The 13,167-nt window shown below is 37.4% G+C and overlaps 1 protein-coding gene across 1 annotated transcript; it reads left to right on the top strand.

The window, feature by feature from the left end:
• The first annotated feature begins 821 nt into the window (after window positions 1-821).
• On the top strand, window positions 822-4,892 carry LOC107046602. Its single transcript, XM_015269252.1, has 3 exons — window positions 822-2,085; window positions 2,224-3,806; window positions 4,416-4,892. The coding sequence occupies exons 1-3, from the start codon at window positions 822-824 to the stop codon at window positions 4,890-4,892; spliced, it is 3,324 nt and encodes a 1,107-aa protein (XP_015124738.1).
• Window positions 4,893-13,167: the final 8,275 nt, after the last annotated feature.

The raw sequence follows: 13,167 nt of genomic DNA, 5'->3' as shown, positions 1-13,167 counted from the left end.
TAAAGGGATAAATCCCACCAATGGTTTATCGGCATTTAAACATGAGAATTTATTACATGATTATAATTACTGTATCATCTGACTGATTACAAAGAGTTTACGACTTTTGTACGCGTCGGAGTCCAATTCAGGTCTGTTCTGGGCAGACCCAACCTTCTCTTAAATAATACATTGATTGTTTACATTTCATCACTTGGTCAGCATAATCCAGTTACGCTGGCAAGTGTCACGCTGACAATGTTGTATATCCACATATTAAACAATAACGCAATTGACCAAATTTGGGGCATAACATTCCTCCCCTTTTAAAATAAATTTTTTTTCATCAACGATAACAAAATTTTAACAATTGAAATTGAATTTCTCTCTCTAAATCAATTCACCAACAAGAACAAATTTTGAACAAATCTGGAATGCTCCTACTGGCAGTTTTAAGCTTTCATTACTTCCTGCAAAATTACGTGGTTTCGCAGTGCCTGATTCTTTCTTTCCCTCAAGAATCGCCTGATCGTCTGACAGTCCCAGTTTGTTCCTCAGCTTATTGTTGTAGGAGTGGTATAGTCAGTTGACGCAGGCGCGGTGAAGGGCAGTGACATGGAAGAGGGAGGTCGAGTACAAGCTTCGTGTATGCAGAGTTAATAAATATACATGATACTAAGTTAACCAGTGCTTATTAATTAACCTGACACAATAAACATATTACATGGCGCAGTCGGTGAAAAACCTATATATAAAAAAAATCAGATTGAACATGATAAACACGGAGAATAAGTGTCAAATAAGTGTGCCTTGAGAAGTCGTTACAAAAACGAACGTGAAAGATGGCCGCTACAACAGTGACACCAATACACCTAGAGGCACCGGAGCCATTATGCCTGGACGGAAATTTGGCTGAAAGGTGGAAGAAATGGATTAAAAAACTGGAGAGATACTTGGTAGCTACAGAATGTGCAGGAAAACCAGATGAAGTAAAAATAGCAATACTCTTACATTGCATTGGAGATGAAGCTAACGAGAAATATGAAACATTCGAGTTGACAGAGACCCAGAAAAAAGTGTATAAAACAGTGGTAGAGAAGTTCCAGGAATACTGTGTCCCAAAGAAAAATGAAACTATTATTAGGCATCTATTTTTTCAACGTAAGCAAAAAGACGGTGAGAAATTTAATGACTTTCTGACAGACTTACAAAAGCAAAGCAGTGAGTGTGAATTTGGTACTATAAGACAGAGTTTAATTAGAGATCAGATCATTTCGGAACTGAGGGACTTAAAATTGAAAGAGAGACTACTGAGAACAGAAGAGTTGGATATGAAAAAATGTATTAAGATGTGTAGAACGAGTGAAATGGCAGAAGAACAGTTGAAAACTTTACAAGAAGAAGTGACAGACATTGCAGTGGATTATGTTAAGACATACAATGGCAAAGAACGAGGTGGGGGACATTTCCCGTCGAGAACATCGCAGCAGAGAGGGCCACCACTGAGACAAACAGAACATAGAGATAGACCAGTCCAGCAGCAAGGAGAGCCATCTAGGGAGGGGGTGTGGAGCAGAAAACAACGAGGAGATCAACAGTCGGTAACAAGATGTGGTAATTATGGGTATCAACATGGGTATGGACGATGCCCAGCATATGGAGTTGAATGTTATAAATGTCAGGGAGTTAATCATTATGGTAAAATGTGTCGAAAGAGAGTAGAAATAAAGAAAATAAATGTAGAATCAGAGTCAGACAGCGATAGCGAAACACGGCAACCACACCTCCTTGGAATGATTAAAATAAATACTGTACAGTCGAGTCGTTGGAATGAGAAAATTAAATTAACACAATATGGCAGGGAAATTGATTTCAAGTTGGATACTGGTGCTGGTTGCAACGTGATGAGCTTCAAAAATCTACAGAATCTGGGAATCCGAGTACTGATAGAGCCAACAAGGCAAAGACTGAGTAATTATAATGGGAGTTCTATTGCCGTTTTGGGTAAAACTAAACTGAAGTGTGAGATTAGAGATAAAGAGTATGAAGTACCTTTTTATATTGTTAGAGGTGAGGCAATATCGGTAATCGGAGATCCGACAATCAGTACGTTGAATTTAATTGCAAAAGTGAATGTTATAAAAACACCTGAGAATATTTTGGAAGAATATAAAGATGTATTTGAAGGTTTAGGAGAAATACGTGATTTTGAGTATGAGTAGAAATTAAAACCCGATTCAAAAGGTACAAGTGTTCCTTGCAGGAACATTCCATTCAAGCTGAGAGATGCATACGAGATCGAGTTGAAAAAAATGAAGACCAATGAGATAATAAGAGAGATAACTGAGCCAACGGAGTTTGAGACCGCGGTAGTGATAGTAAAAAAACCTAGAAACGCACTGAGAGTTTGTTTAGATCCTATTTATTTAAATGAATGCTTATTAAGAGAACATTGTAAACTACCGACGTTTGAGGAAATAGCCTCCAGAGTCAAAGGTGCAACAATTTTTAGTATGTTAGACGCAAGTACACCCTTCTATCAAATCAGATTAGAAGAGAAGAGCTCAAAATTAACAACATTTCAGACACCATTTGGACGTTACTGTTTTAAGAGGTTACCTTATGCTATAAAGACCGCACCTGAAGTTTTCCACAGAGAGTATTCGAGAATATTTGCAGGTATTCGAAACATTGAAGTTTACATAGACGACATTTTAATCTGGGCTAAAGATGTAGAGGAACAGAATAATATATTAAGACAAGTATTGGAACGAGCCAAAGAATATAATGTTAAATTAAATAGAGACAAATGTGTAACGGGATCTAATAGAGTTAAATTCCTTGGCCATATCTTTACAGATAAAGGTATAGAGATTGATGAGGAGAAAGTAAAGGCCATTAAAGAGATGAAAACACCAAAAAGTTCAAAAGACGTCGAGAGACTATTGGGAATGATCAATTATGTTTTAAAGTACATCCCAATGGTATCTGAGTACACAGTACCATTGAGAGAATTAATCAGAAAGAATACAATATTTAACTGGACTCAAATCCACGAGAACGCTTTGAGACAGATTAAAAAATTGCTAACTTCGAGTCCAGTATTACAATTTTATGACGTAAATGTACCTTGTGTAGTAAGTGTAAATGCGAGCAGCACAGGTGTTGGTGCAGTACTATTACAAAATAATTTACCAGTAGCTTATGCATCCAAAGCCTTGACTAAGACACAACAGGCATGGGCGCAAATTGAAAAAGAAATGTATGCAATTGTCTTTGGATGTGAGCGTTTTCGACAATATATACTAGGTAAAGAGGTAACGGTGGAGAGTGACCACAAGCCCCTTATTCCAATATTCAACAAACCAATGAGTGAAATACCAGTAAGACTTCAGAAAATGAGACTGAGATTACAAGGTTGCGATATAAATGTAAAATATAAACAGGGTAAATACTTACACATTGCAGACGCACTGTCTAGAGCACATTTGCTTGACAGTGAAGAGGATGAAAAAGACTTAGAAACACAGATCCTATTCATAAACTACCGTGATTACATGAGCGAGGGTAAATTAGAGAAATTCGTAAGAGAAACGGAGAAGGACAAAAACTTGCAAATAATGAAACATTTTGTACAATTTGGATGGCCAAATCACAACAAAATTCCAAACGAGCTTAAACAATATGGAAAAATGAGTCATGAAATATTTTACATGGAGGGAATCCTTTTCAAAGGAAACCAAATGATTGTACCAGAGACTTTACGTCGAGACATGCTCGACAAACTGCACTACAGTCATCCGGGAATCGAAAAAACTAAAGCTCGGGCACGTGAAATTTTGTTTTGGCCTGGAATGTCTAAAGAAATCGACGAGATGATTAATAACTGTGAAACTTGCTTACATTATAGACGCAGTCATACAAAAGAGCCAATGTTACCTCATGAAGTCCCGGAGGGGCCTTGGATTAAATTAGGTACTGATTTATTTTTTTACAAAGGTGATAACTATTTGATAGTCGTGGACTATTTTTCAAAGTTTGTTGAGATAGAGGTATTGACGAAAACTACCAGTGAGGAAGTTATTAAGAAACTGAAAACAATTTTTTCACGTTTTGGAATTCCAAAAACTTTAATTTCAGACGGTGGCCCACAGTTTAACTCGCGAGAATTTGTGGAATTTACTGAAAAATGGGACTTTAAATATGTAAAATCCTCTCCAGAGTACCCACAAAGCAATGGGTTAGCTGAAAGACACATTCAAACAATCAAAAAGATTTTGAAAAAAGCAGATTTGGATGGGAAAGATCCTTTCCTTGCCTTACTGGAATTTCGAAATACGCCTATCTCGCCTCTTTTGGGCTCACCCAATCAAATACTTCTAAGGAAAAATGTTGCGGGGTTATTGCCAAATACTAATGATAATTATAATCCTCAGTCCAATTATAAACCGAAAAAGATTTTACTTGAAAGACAACAGAACCAGAAAATTTATTACGACAAGAGTGCGAGAACGCTGTCTGAGTTGGAAAGAGGAGAGATGGTAAGAATCAGAGACTTGAAGAAGAAAAGTTATGAGAAATCTGGAGTAGTAATTGAGAGAAATAGAGAACCGAGATCATACAGAGTGCTCACTGATTCAGGCAGGGTTCTTACACGAAATAGAAAATATCTAATAAACAATGCAAACAACTATGAGTTCAAAATCGAACCAGAGGAACATTTGGATGATTACGAGTCAAATGATTTGGAACAATCAGAACAGGTAGAGAGCTTGAGAGAGACGAACGAAAGCGTTCCTCACTTAGGTGCATCACCTGAATCACACACAGAACTTAATTCAGAACCGAGAGTGACTCGTTCAGGACGAACAGTCAAACCACCGAATAGATATGGACATTGGGTGTCGAAGTAGGTTTGCACTTGAACAATACTAGAAAAAACAAAAATTACAATGTGGTAATATTTAATTATAAGTTATCAGAAAAAGAAGGGAGATGTTGTAGGAGTGGTATAGTCAGTTGACACAGGCGCGGTGAAGGGCAGTGACATGGAAGAGGGAGATCGAGTACAAGCCTCGTGTATGCAGAGTTAATAAATATACATGATACTAAGTTAACCAGTGCTTATTAATTAACCTGACACAATAAACATATTACACTTATGACAATCCACTATGCCTCGTGACCCGAATATTTGCAGTATTTGCAAACAGCTCCAAACTGCATTACCGATGTTCTCTTCCCCTCTCCTCGAGGAAGCCTTGTGGAACCCTCGCGAGCGGGATAGTCTCTGGAAAAATGACCAGCCAAGTTGCACCTGTAACAAGTTTTCTCTACCCTCGGCCCATCAAAAATTCTTGGCTTTCCTGATTGCAAGTTCGATGTTTTAGCTAAATCAATAGCTCCAATGACTGATTCATGCAGTGTTTTGAAAGCCCGGGCCCTTACAAGCACCTGTAGTTGTCCACGCAATCCAGTCTCGAAACTTGTTTTTGCTAGCTGTCTAATGGCATCCTCCACTGTTTGTTTCTCAGCTAGTGTCCCCTTGGTTTTCGATAACACGTCCACCAATTCCGCTGTAATACTCTCAGTCCTTGAACCATAGCAGCTTACAGATTCTCCTTCTCGTTGTCTCAAAGTGGATAACTCCATTTGTAATGAATCTATGGATTTTTTCGTACCATACAGAGCCTCCAACTCTGTCTCCAATTGCTCCATTGTTTGGATTTCCTTGTATTTCATATCCCGCATAGTACGATCCGTCAATTAATTGGCTAAAATCAATTTCAATACATACGGGTGATCTCGTTCTCGTACACGTGAAAATACCAACTTGCAATTTCGCAAAAACCCCTCCAGTTTTGTTGGATCGTTACCGTCAAACTCCTTGATCATTTTTAAAGTAACGTTGATGTTGTAATCATCTTCACCAAAATTAGTACATCGCCGATTCCGCAGCCAGGCTCGGTCTTGCCCTCTTTCAGCTCGTTCCGCTGCTTCAGCTCTCGCTTCAACTGCTTCAGCTCTTGCTTCTGATGCTCTGGCCCTCGCTTCTGCGGCTTGTTCCGATGCACGCGCTACGCCAATTTCTTCGTTTCGTCGGTTGATGATTTCTCGCATTTCTTCCGACCCATCTAGTGTTGCATTGAATTGCTGTAACAACCTATTGTATCGCGCGACTAAATCCTCGTAGTCTCTCCTTAACTGATCATGACGTCTCGTTGGTCTTTCAGGTGATACTTTGTTCGCTAATCCATTGACAGCTCTCAAATTCTCGCCTTGGTCATTGCCTCCGTGTCGTCTTTCGAAATTTCTCCGCGTACATTCCATCTCAGCAGTGACGGCGTCTCTTAATCCGTGAGGTGAATTCATATCTACGTCGGATAAACTATCGTCCGAATTAAATGAATAATATCTCCGCAGATTCACTCCAAAATCACCAAGTGCATCTGCCATCCGTTGCTGCCTTACTCGTGGTATATTTTCCCCAGACCAATCCGGACCTGTCAAATTCCGCTTTGCTCTGAAGGTAACTTTTTGCAATATTCCCGCAAGTTCCTCTCCGGCTCCTGGCACCACTGAGTCCAGCGAGTTTGATCAACGTAATGGAAAATTATCTCGACTTACGTGTCCAGATCTACTCTCAAAACTCATTAGCCTTTGCCGTTATTTACTATCCACTCCTCCAAGTAGCCCAGGTATCCCCGAGTCACGTTACAATGATCCACCTAAAACCTGCAATATTGCCTACTAATCCAAGTAGTTTGTTCAATGCTTACTCCTTCAAGTAGCCGCGATATCTACTCCTCCAAGTAGTTCGTTAAATGCTTACTTCTCCGAGTAGCCCAGGTATATCAATGGTATCCTCAAGTTGACCCACTGAAACCCTGCAATCCGAAGTCCATCGGCCGCTTAGCTATTTGCTGACACGTGTTCCCTGACCACGGCACCGTTGGTCAGTCACACCCGAAAAATGCAACGTCGTTCCCTACGTCGACTAGGTTTCAATACTACGTCGCTCCGTACGCAGATTTCACAATTTAATGCGAATGTCACTCAGTACGTCGACTCAAAAATTTACATACCTTATTATTGTAGCCGAATACCGCTGCCACCAAATGTTGTACCCAGCGTGGGGGGTACTTATAAATATAGTAGGTTCTAGGCTTAAAGGGATAAATCCCACCAATGGTTTATCGGCATTTAAATATGAGACTTTATTACATGATTATAATTACTGTATCATCTGACTGATTACAAAGAGTTTACGACTTTTGTGCGCGTCGGAGTCCAATTCAGATCTGTTCTCGGCAGACCCAACCGTCTCTTAAATAATACATTGATTGTTTACATTTCATCACTTGGTCAGCATAATCCAGTTACGCTGGCAAGTGTCACGCTGACAATGCTGTATGTCCACATATTAAACAATAACGCAATTGACCAAATCTGGGGAATAACAAGTAAACGGATACTTGGCAAAAATAATTTTTTTTCTTAATGTGGGAATGATAGTCGGTAGAGGCTTCAGTTCCACTTCATTTGAAACCACTTTGATGTTGCCATGTGGACATGCGTCTTCATATGAATTCCCTGTTTAGGAAAAAATTGCCTCCACATTTGGTTCAACATTTTATATGAAGCAACAACATTGAAAAAGTTAAATACTTAAACACTTTCACTATTGAACACTTTCACTATTCCAAAACGATTGGAAAATGCAATCTGTCTTCAATTCAGTGATTATCAAATAAGTCAGGATTCTTAAGTGCCCCCTCCCTCGCGGTAACGACCAGGTGGATAGTTATATATTCTGAAGTGGAATATTTCGTGAAATAAATCACTTTTTCAAAGATTACTAGTCATAAAATTTTTTTTCTTTGTCATTTACGCATTGTTCCCGGAAACAAATGTTTCGAAAAAAATCACTCGTTTAACGGAGAACGACTGCAAAATAATTATTTTCCTTCAGTAAAAATATCGGTAATTATGTCACCAAGTTACTCCTAAAATTTCAGATGAAAAAAATTAAGTTTTCAAATAATTGCAGAATGAAAAAAAATTGATTTTGCGACAACGGCGCTAGAAATTGAATAAGTTGAGTTCAATTGTGCTCATTTTTAAGCTTTTTCAATTACCTTCCAATGTGTGAAAACCAAAATTCGATTCCTAATGATTAAATGCAATTATTTCGTCTTTTTCTCAAACAATCAAAATTCAAGTGGAAAAAGTAAAATTTTTTGAAAAATCATAACTCGCTGAAAAAAAATCGGCAAGACAATCGAAAACATGACATTTTTGTCATTTCGGATTTGACGTGGAATTGCTCAAAAGCCTTTTTTTTTAGATTTTTTTAGATACAACTGAATCACTGTTTTTGGCACTATATCAATACAACACAAACAGAAACTTGAAATCAAGATAAAAATATTCAATAAACACAAAAGTAATATTTCATGAACACGAAAATCACCTGGTAACCAATGTTTATCAAGTCGAAAGGAATGTGTGTGTCAACTATCAAATTTTTTATCGATTTGTCTTTCATTTGTAAATATTGTAGATCAGCATTTTGTATCGTTGAATAAAAAACAATGGAAAAAAAAAATTCCTTTATGTCGCGCCGTGCAATAAGTCGAGTTTATCGCACGCTGCGCTTCGCGCAGCTTGCTCAAAACTCGACTTCTGCACGACTTGACATAAAATATTATAGAGTACTCGGTAATAAATTTCGTTTTCAACGAATGTGTGTACAGACCTCACCTTCGGCTCGGCCTGTAAACTACACATTCGTTGAAAACGAAATTTGTGCCCTTGTACTCTAATGTACTATTTTGAAAGCAGAGCGATGTTTGAAATTATTGCATGTTCAAATGAAAAAATTTTCAACTTGCGATTTTTTTGGTTCAAACAAATCTTCCTCTCACAATGTATGAAAGATTTCTTTACATGTTTGTCGTGAAATTTTCACACTACTGAAATGGTTCAATGATTAGTAAATGGCAAAACAACTTATGAAAGGTAAAATTGTTAGATAATTATATTTCTATTGTTGTACAGGCAATAAGTTATTTGAGGAGAAAAAGTTTAGGTATAGCACTTTTCTTGACATGTTTTTCTTTCCAACTTATCCGGGTGTATTTCTTTGAAGTGACTTTTTTTGTTTTCAATTTCGACGTGTTTCTTGGGAATTGAAATTTCGATAAAAGAATTGAACCCTATCAGGTAAGGGCGGGGGGGGGGGGGGGGGGGGGGGGGGGGGGGGGTGAGGGGTTGGAGGTTATTTCAGTGCCCAAAAGACACGTCAAAATCCGAAACAAAAAAATTCGTTTCGAAGGAACATACCCAGATAAGTTGGAAAAAAATCGCGCCAAGAAAAGCGCTCTGAGTTATGGGGACTTGAGCTGTTTCATAATTTCCGTACTTAACAACTGCGTTAATTAAAAGTCAATCGGGCTATTTCATAGAATAGTAAAATGATGGGGAAAGAAAATTATGACAGTGATTAGGAAGTGAATAAAAGATTGAATAACGAATTAAAATTTTTATTTATGTTCTTTAATGAGGAAAATGATCTAATTTCGCAAGTAATTTTCCTAGTTCGGTTCATTTTGTATAGTTTCTGAATTTCAATTCATAGGAAATTTTAACCACAAAGTGGAAAAACTATTCGAAGGGACAAGGTGCAAATACGTATTTTGAAACTGGATGCATACTTTAGAAATAAATGTAAACATAATAATATTTTTTGCTGTAAATTGTTGCAGTTACAGAAAACGACTCTTAACATTTGCTCTTTAATTTCTTTTTCCAAATTATCGAGAGATTCCGTTACGCTGAATTCTAATTCCATTCAACTGGTATTAAAAAATTTCAAGTATTGCTTGTTATGATTGATTTGAAATACCAATTTTTCACATATTTCCATATGTAATTCAAAAATTGTACATCACTTTCATCGCTAGAAAATCTAACCCCACTTTGTATGCTCCAAACGGTTCCACCCAAATCTCCGAAACTATATATGAAAAACTAAATATTCTTTGCCAACATTCTTCGTAATCTAAAGTATTCAATAAATCTTTTATTATTGGTTTTCTCTCCTGCACTCCAAAATAAATGAAAAAAAAAACCCAATAAAAAATAAAAGGAAAATTCGAGGGTAGCCAGTTTGTATTCATTGGAAGATTTGATAAAAATCAGTTTCATTCATTAATTCCATATTGTCTTCTTCCGACCACACTTCAAATTTCTCATAAACAATCCAGAAATTTGAATAATTGCACAAAGCTTCTAATCACTGAACACTGTGCCTCATTTTCCAAAAGAAAATAATGCATTGCACTGTGGCCAACTTCACGATAATTATTTCTCAAATTCTCAGTTTATCATTGAAAGCTGATACCCCTGGATATTCCTAACCGTAAAAATTACATTTTACATGTTTATGTTTGTCGCTCAAATTAGTATAATCCATTATCAACGAATCATTATCCTCCCTGTGGCCGAATCACTCGTTAAAACCCACGTTACAGTGTCAATTACATGTTTGTCGTCATCATCCAGCTGTCGATGTTTCACGAGCTCTGACGCATTTGAATCCGGATTCATAGTTGATGCGAGGAATAGTGAGGTGAACAGGTTAATTGATTTTCAATTATTATTCTACCTCAACAATTGTTGAATTAGTCTTTTAATTATTCATAGACTTTCCAGTGATTCTCTTTTTCGTGGCTCGTCCAATGTATCAGTTATGTGTAATTTTTGGTGAATTTTTTATACAAAATCGATTGAGGGAATGCTTTTTAATTTTCCATTGGGTTTTATGTGTTTTTGTTTGAGGTTGTTATCAGTTTGTTGGAAAAATTAGGTCGTTAATATCATCATCTGTATGACAGGTGATTAGACAACATAGCTAGGAAGATTTCTGGAGTCGGGAAACTATGGATAAACTCAGGAGAGCGTTGAGTGGACAGGAGCAGTGCGATGAGGAGAGTGGCATTATGACTCAGGTAAATAATTTGGTGCTTCTAATGAGTCTGTTGCGATATGGTGGATAAGACTACGAGTTTAAAAATTATGGATTCATCGTCATGACTGTGTAATATCCCTGGACTAGATGGGTTCAGGGGAAAACATCACCAAAACTTTTTGAACGAAATCACATTTCTTACAAGAGAGGTCCAAGTACAGAGTAATTCCATAGAAAAAACTAGCCCAAAAAATTCTATTGATTTTCCGCGAATTCTATTGAGAATTTCAGCAGCTTTTCTACGCGTTTTTACAAAAGAACTGTTCAATGACAAATATTTTATAGGAAAAATCAATAGGATTCGATTTTTCTATGCAATTTATTCTATTATGATATTTTCTGCAGAAATTTTTCCGACAAAGTTTTCCAAGTTTTTCAGTTTTATTTTTTTAATGAGAGGAAAAGAAAACTGAAAATTAATATCGAGGAATTTCCATAGAAAATACCTCAATAGAATAAGTTGAATAGAAAAATAAAATTCTAATGGATTTTTCTTTTAAAATAGTTTATTTTGAATTTCCTCCATTGAAAGAAAATGTGCAGAAAAACTGAGTAATAGTTCAATAAAATCGTCGGAAAACTAATAAAATTTCCTAACGAATGCGCTATCATTTCATATGAATTCTTTTCATGTGTGTCTTCACATATAATAAGGTATTCCATGTCAAATGAGTCAATGGTTGACCCTCAATCTTTTGGAAATTAATTTTGAATTTTTTTTTCCATTAGGGGGCTAGAAAAACTATCAATTTTTTTCAGATTTTTTCAACAGCCTATTTCCAAGATGAGATTTTTTTTTTGCTTTTTTTTTTCAATAACTCGGGTTTTATTCACCCGACTTTTATTTATGACGGCTCAAAATTTTCCATTTTCTAAAAATTCAAATGCTTGAATTTTCAAAATTATGTCACCCTTTTTTTTTCTCATCTCTCTTTATTTAAGTAACTCTTATAATCAAAACAAGTATTTTGAGTCGTCATACAGGTTGAGTTTCGTCCTGCATCTGTACTCTGCTCTCTGGTGAGTCCAGAAAACTCGTCAAAGCTCGTCAAGGGCCCAAGTTGCTTAGCTAAGCAGTCTCACGGTTTTTTGTACTAATATTGTCATGTGCCATCATTGACATAAACTAGCAGTCAAACAGTCCACATGACACCATGCAAAGAGGATTGACTAAAGTAGAGGCTCAGATCTCGGGGTTGGAGTGAACCCAAGCGAAAAATAGTTCGACCCCAACGGAGGGATGGCGCCACGGTCGAATCTAACGGGCGAACTGCCTGTGCGGGTAACTCGGCAGTAGCAGTCCCGCTGTCACGNTTGTACTAATATTGTCATGTGCCATCATTGACATAAACTAGCAGTCAAACAGTCCACATGACACCATGCAAAGAGGATTGACTAAAGTAGAGGCTCAGATCTCGGGGTTGGAGTGAACCCAAGCGAAAAATAGTTCGACCCCAACGGAGGGATGGCGCCACGGTCGAATCTAACGGGCGAACTGCCTGTGCGGGTAACTCGGCAGTAGCAGTCCCGCTGTCACGGATAGTTTTGGAGGGGAATTTATGCCCTCCTCGTCCTCAACATGTTCTTAATGTTTTTCAGGTGATTCATTTGCTGGCTAATTAATATTAAGGAATGAAACACAGACGGTGTGATGGAGAATTAAATTCCCCATCAATCGATCCCCGTTGCATCCCTTAATCTCTGTAACAAAAAAATACAAACTACGACAAAAGTCATGGGCCAGTGAGAAAAATTGTAGTTTCGCGGCGCAGTGACTCCCGGTAATTAAAAATTCACCTCTCCCCTCCTAATTGAGATTAAGGGATGAAAAAAGAGCAGTTCGACGGAGAATTAAATTCCCCACCAACTAACCCTCTTTCATCCCTTAATCTCTGTAAAAAATGGAAGAAACTGTCATGGAAATAACAGCGCAGTAAGAAAAATAATTGTTTTGCGGCGCAAAGTTACTCCCAGTAATTAAAAATTCACCTCTCTTCTTCTAATTGAGATTAAGAGATGAAAAAACGGCAGTTCGACAGAGAATTCAATTCTGCATTTATTAACCGTCTTTCATCCCTTAATCTCTGTAACAAAAAAATGAAAACTGCCATGAAAGTCAGGGGCCAGTAAGAAAAATAATTGTTTCGCGGCGCACA

Source organism: Diachasma alloeum, unplaced genomic scaffold (genome assembly GCF_001412515.2).
Source record: "Diachasma alloeum isolate Michigan unplaced genomic scaffold, Dall2.0 Dall_scaffold_01559, whole genome shotgun sequence".
Taxonomy (NCBI): domain Eukaryota; kingdom Metazoa; phylum Arthropoda; class Insecta; order Hymenoptera; family Braconidae; genus Diachasma; species Diachasma alloeum.
Note: the sequence above shows the minus strand (reverse complement) of the source record. Positions and strands in the feature narration are given on the sequence as shown.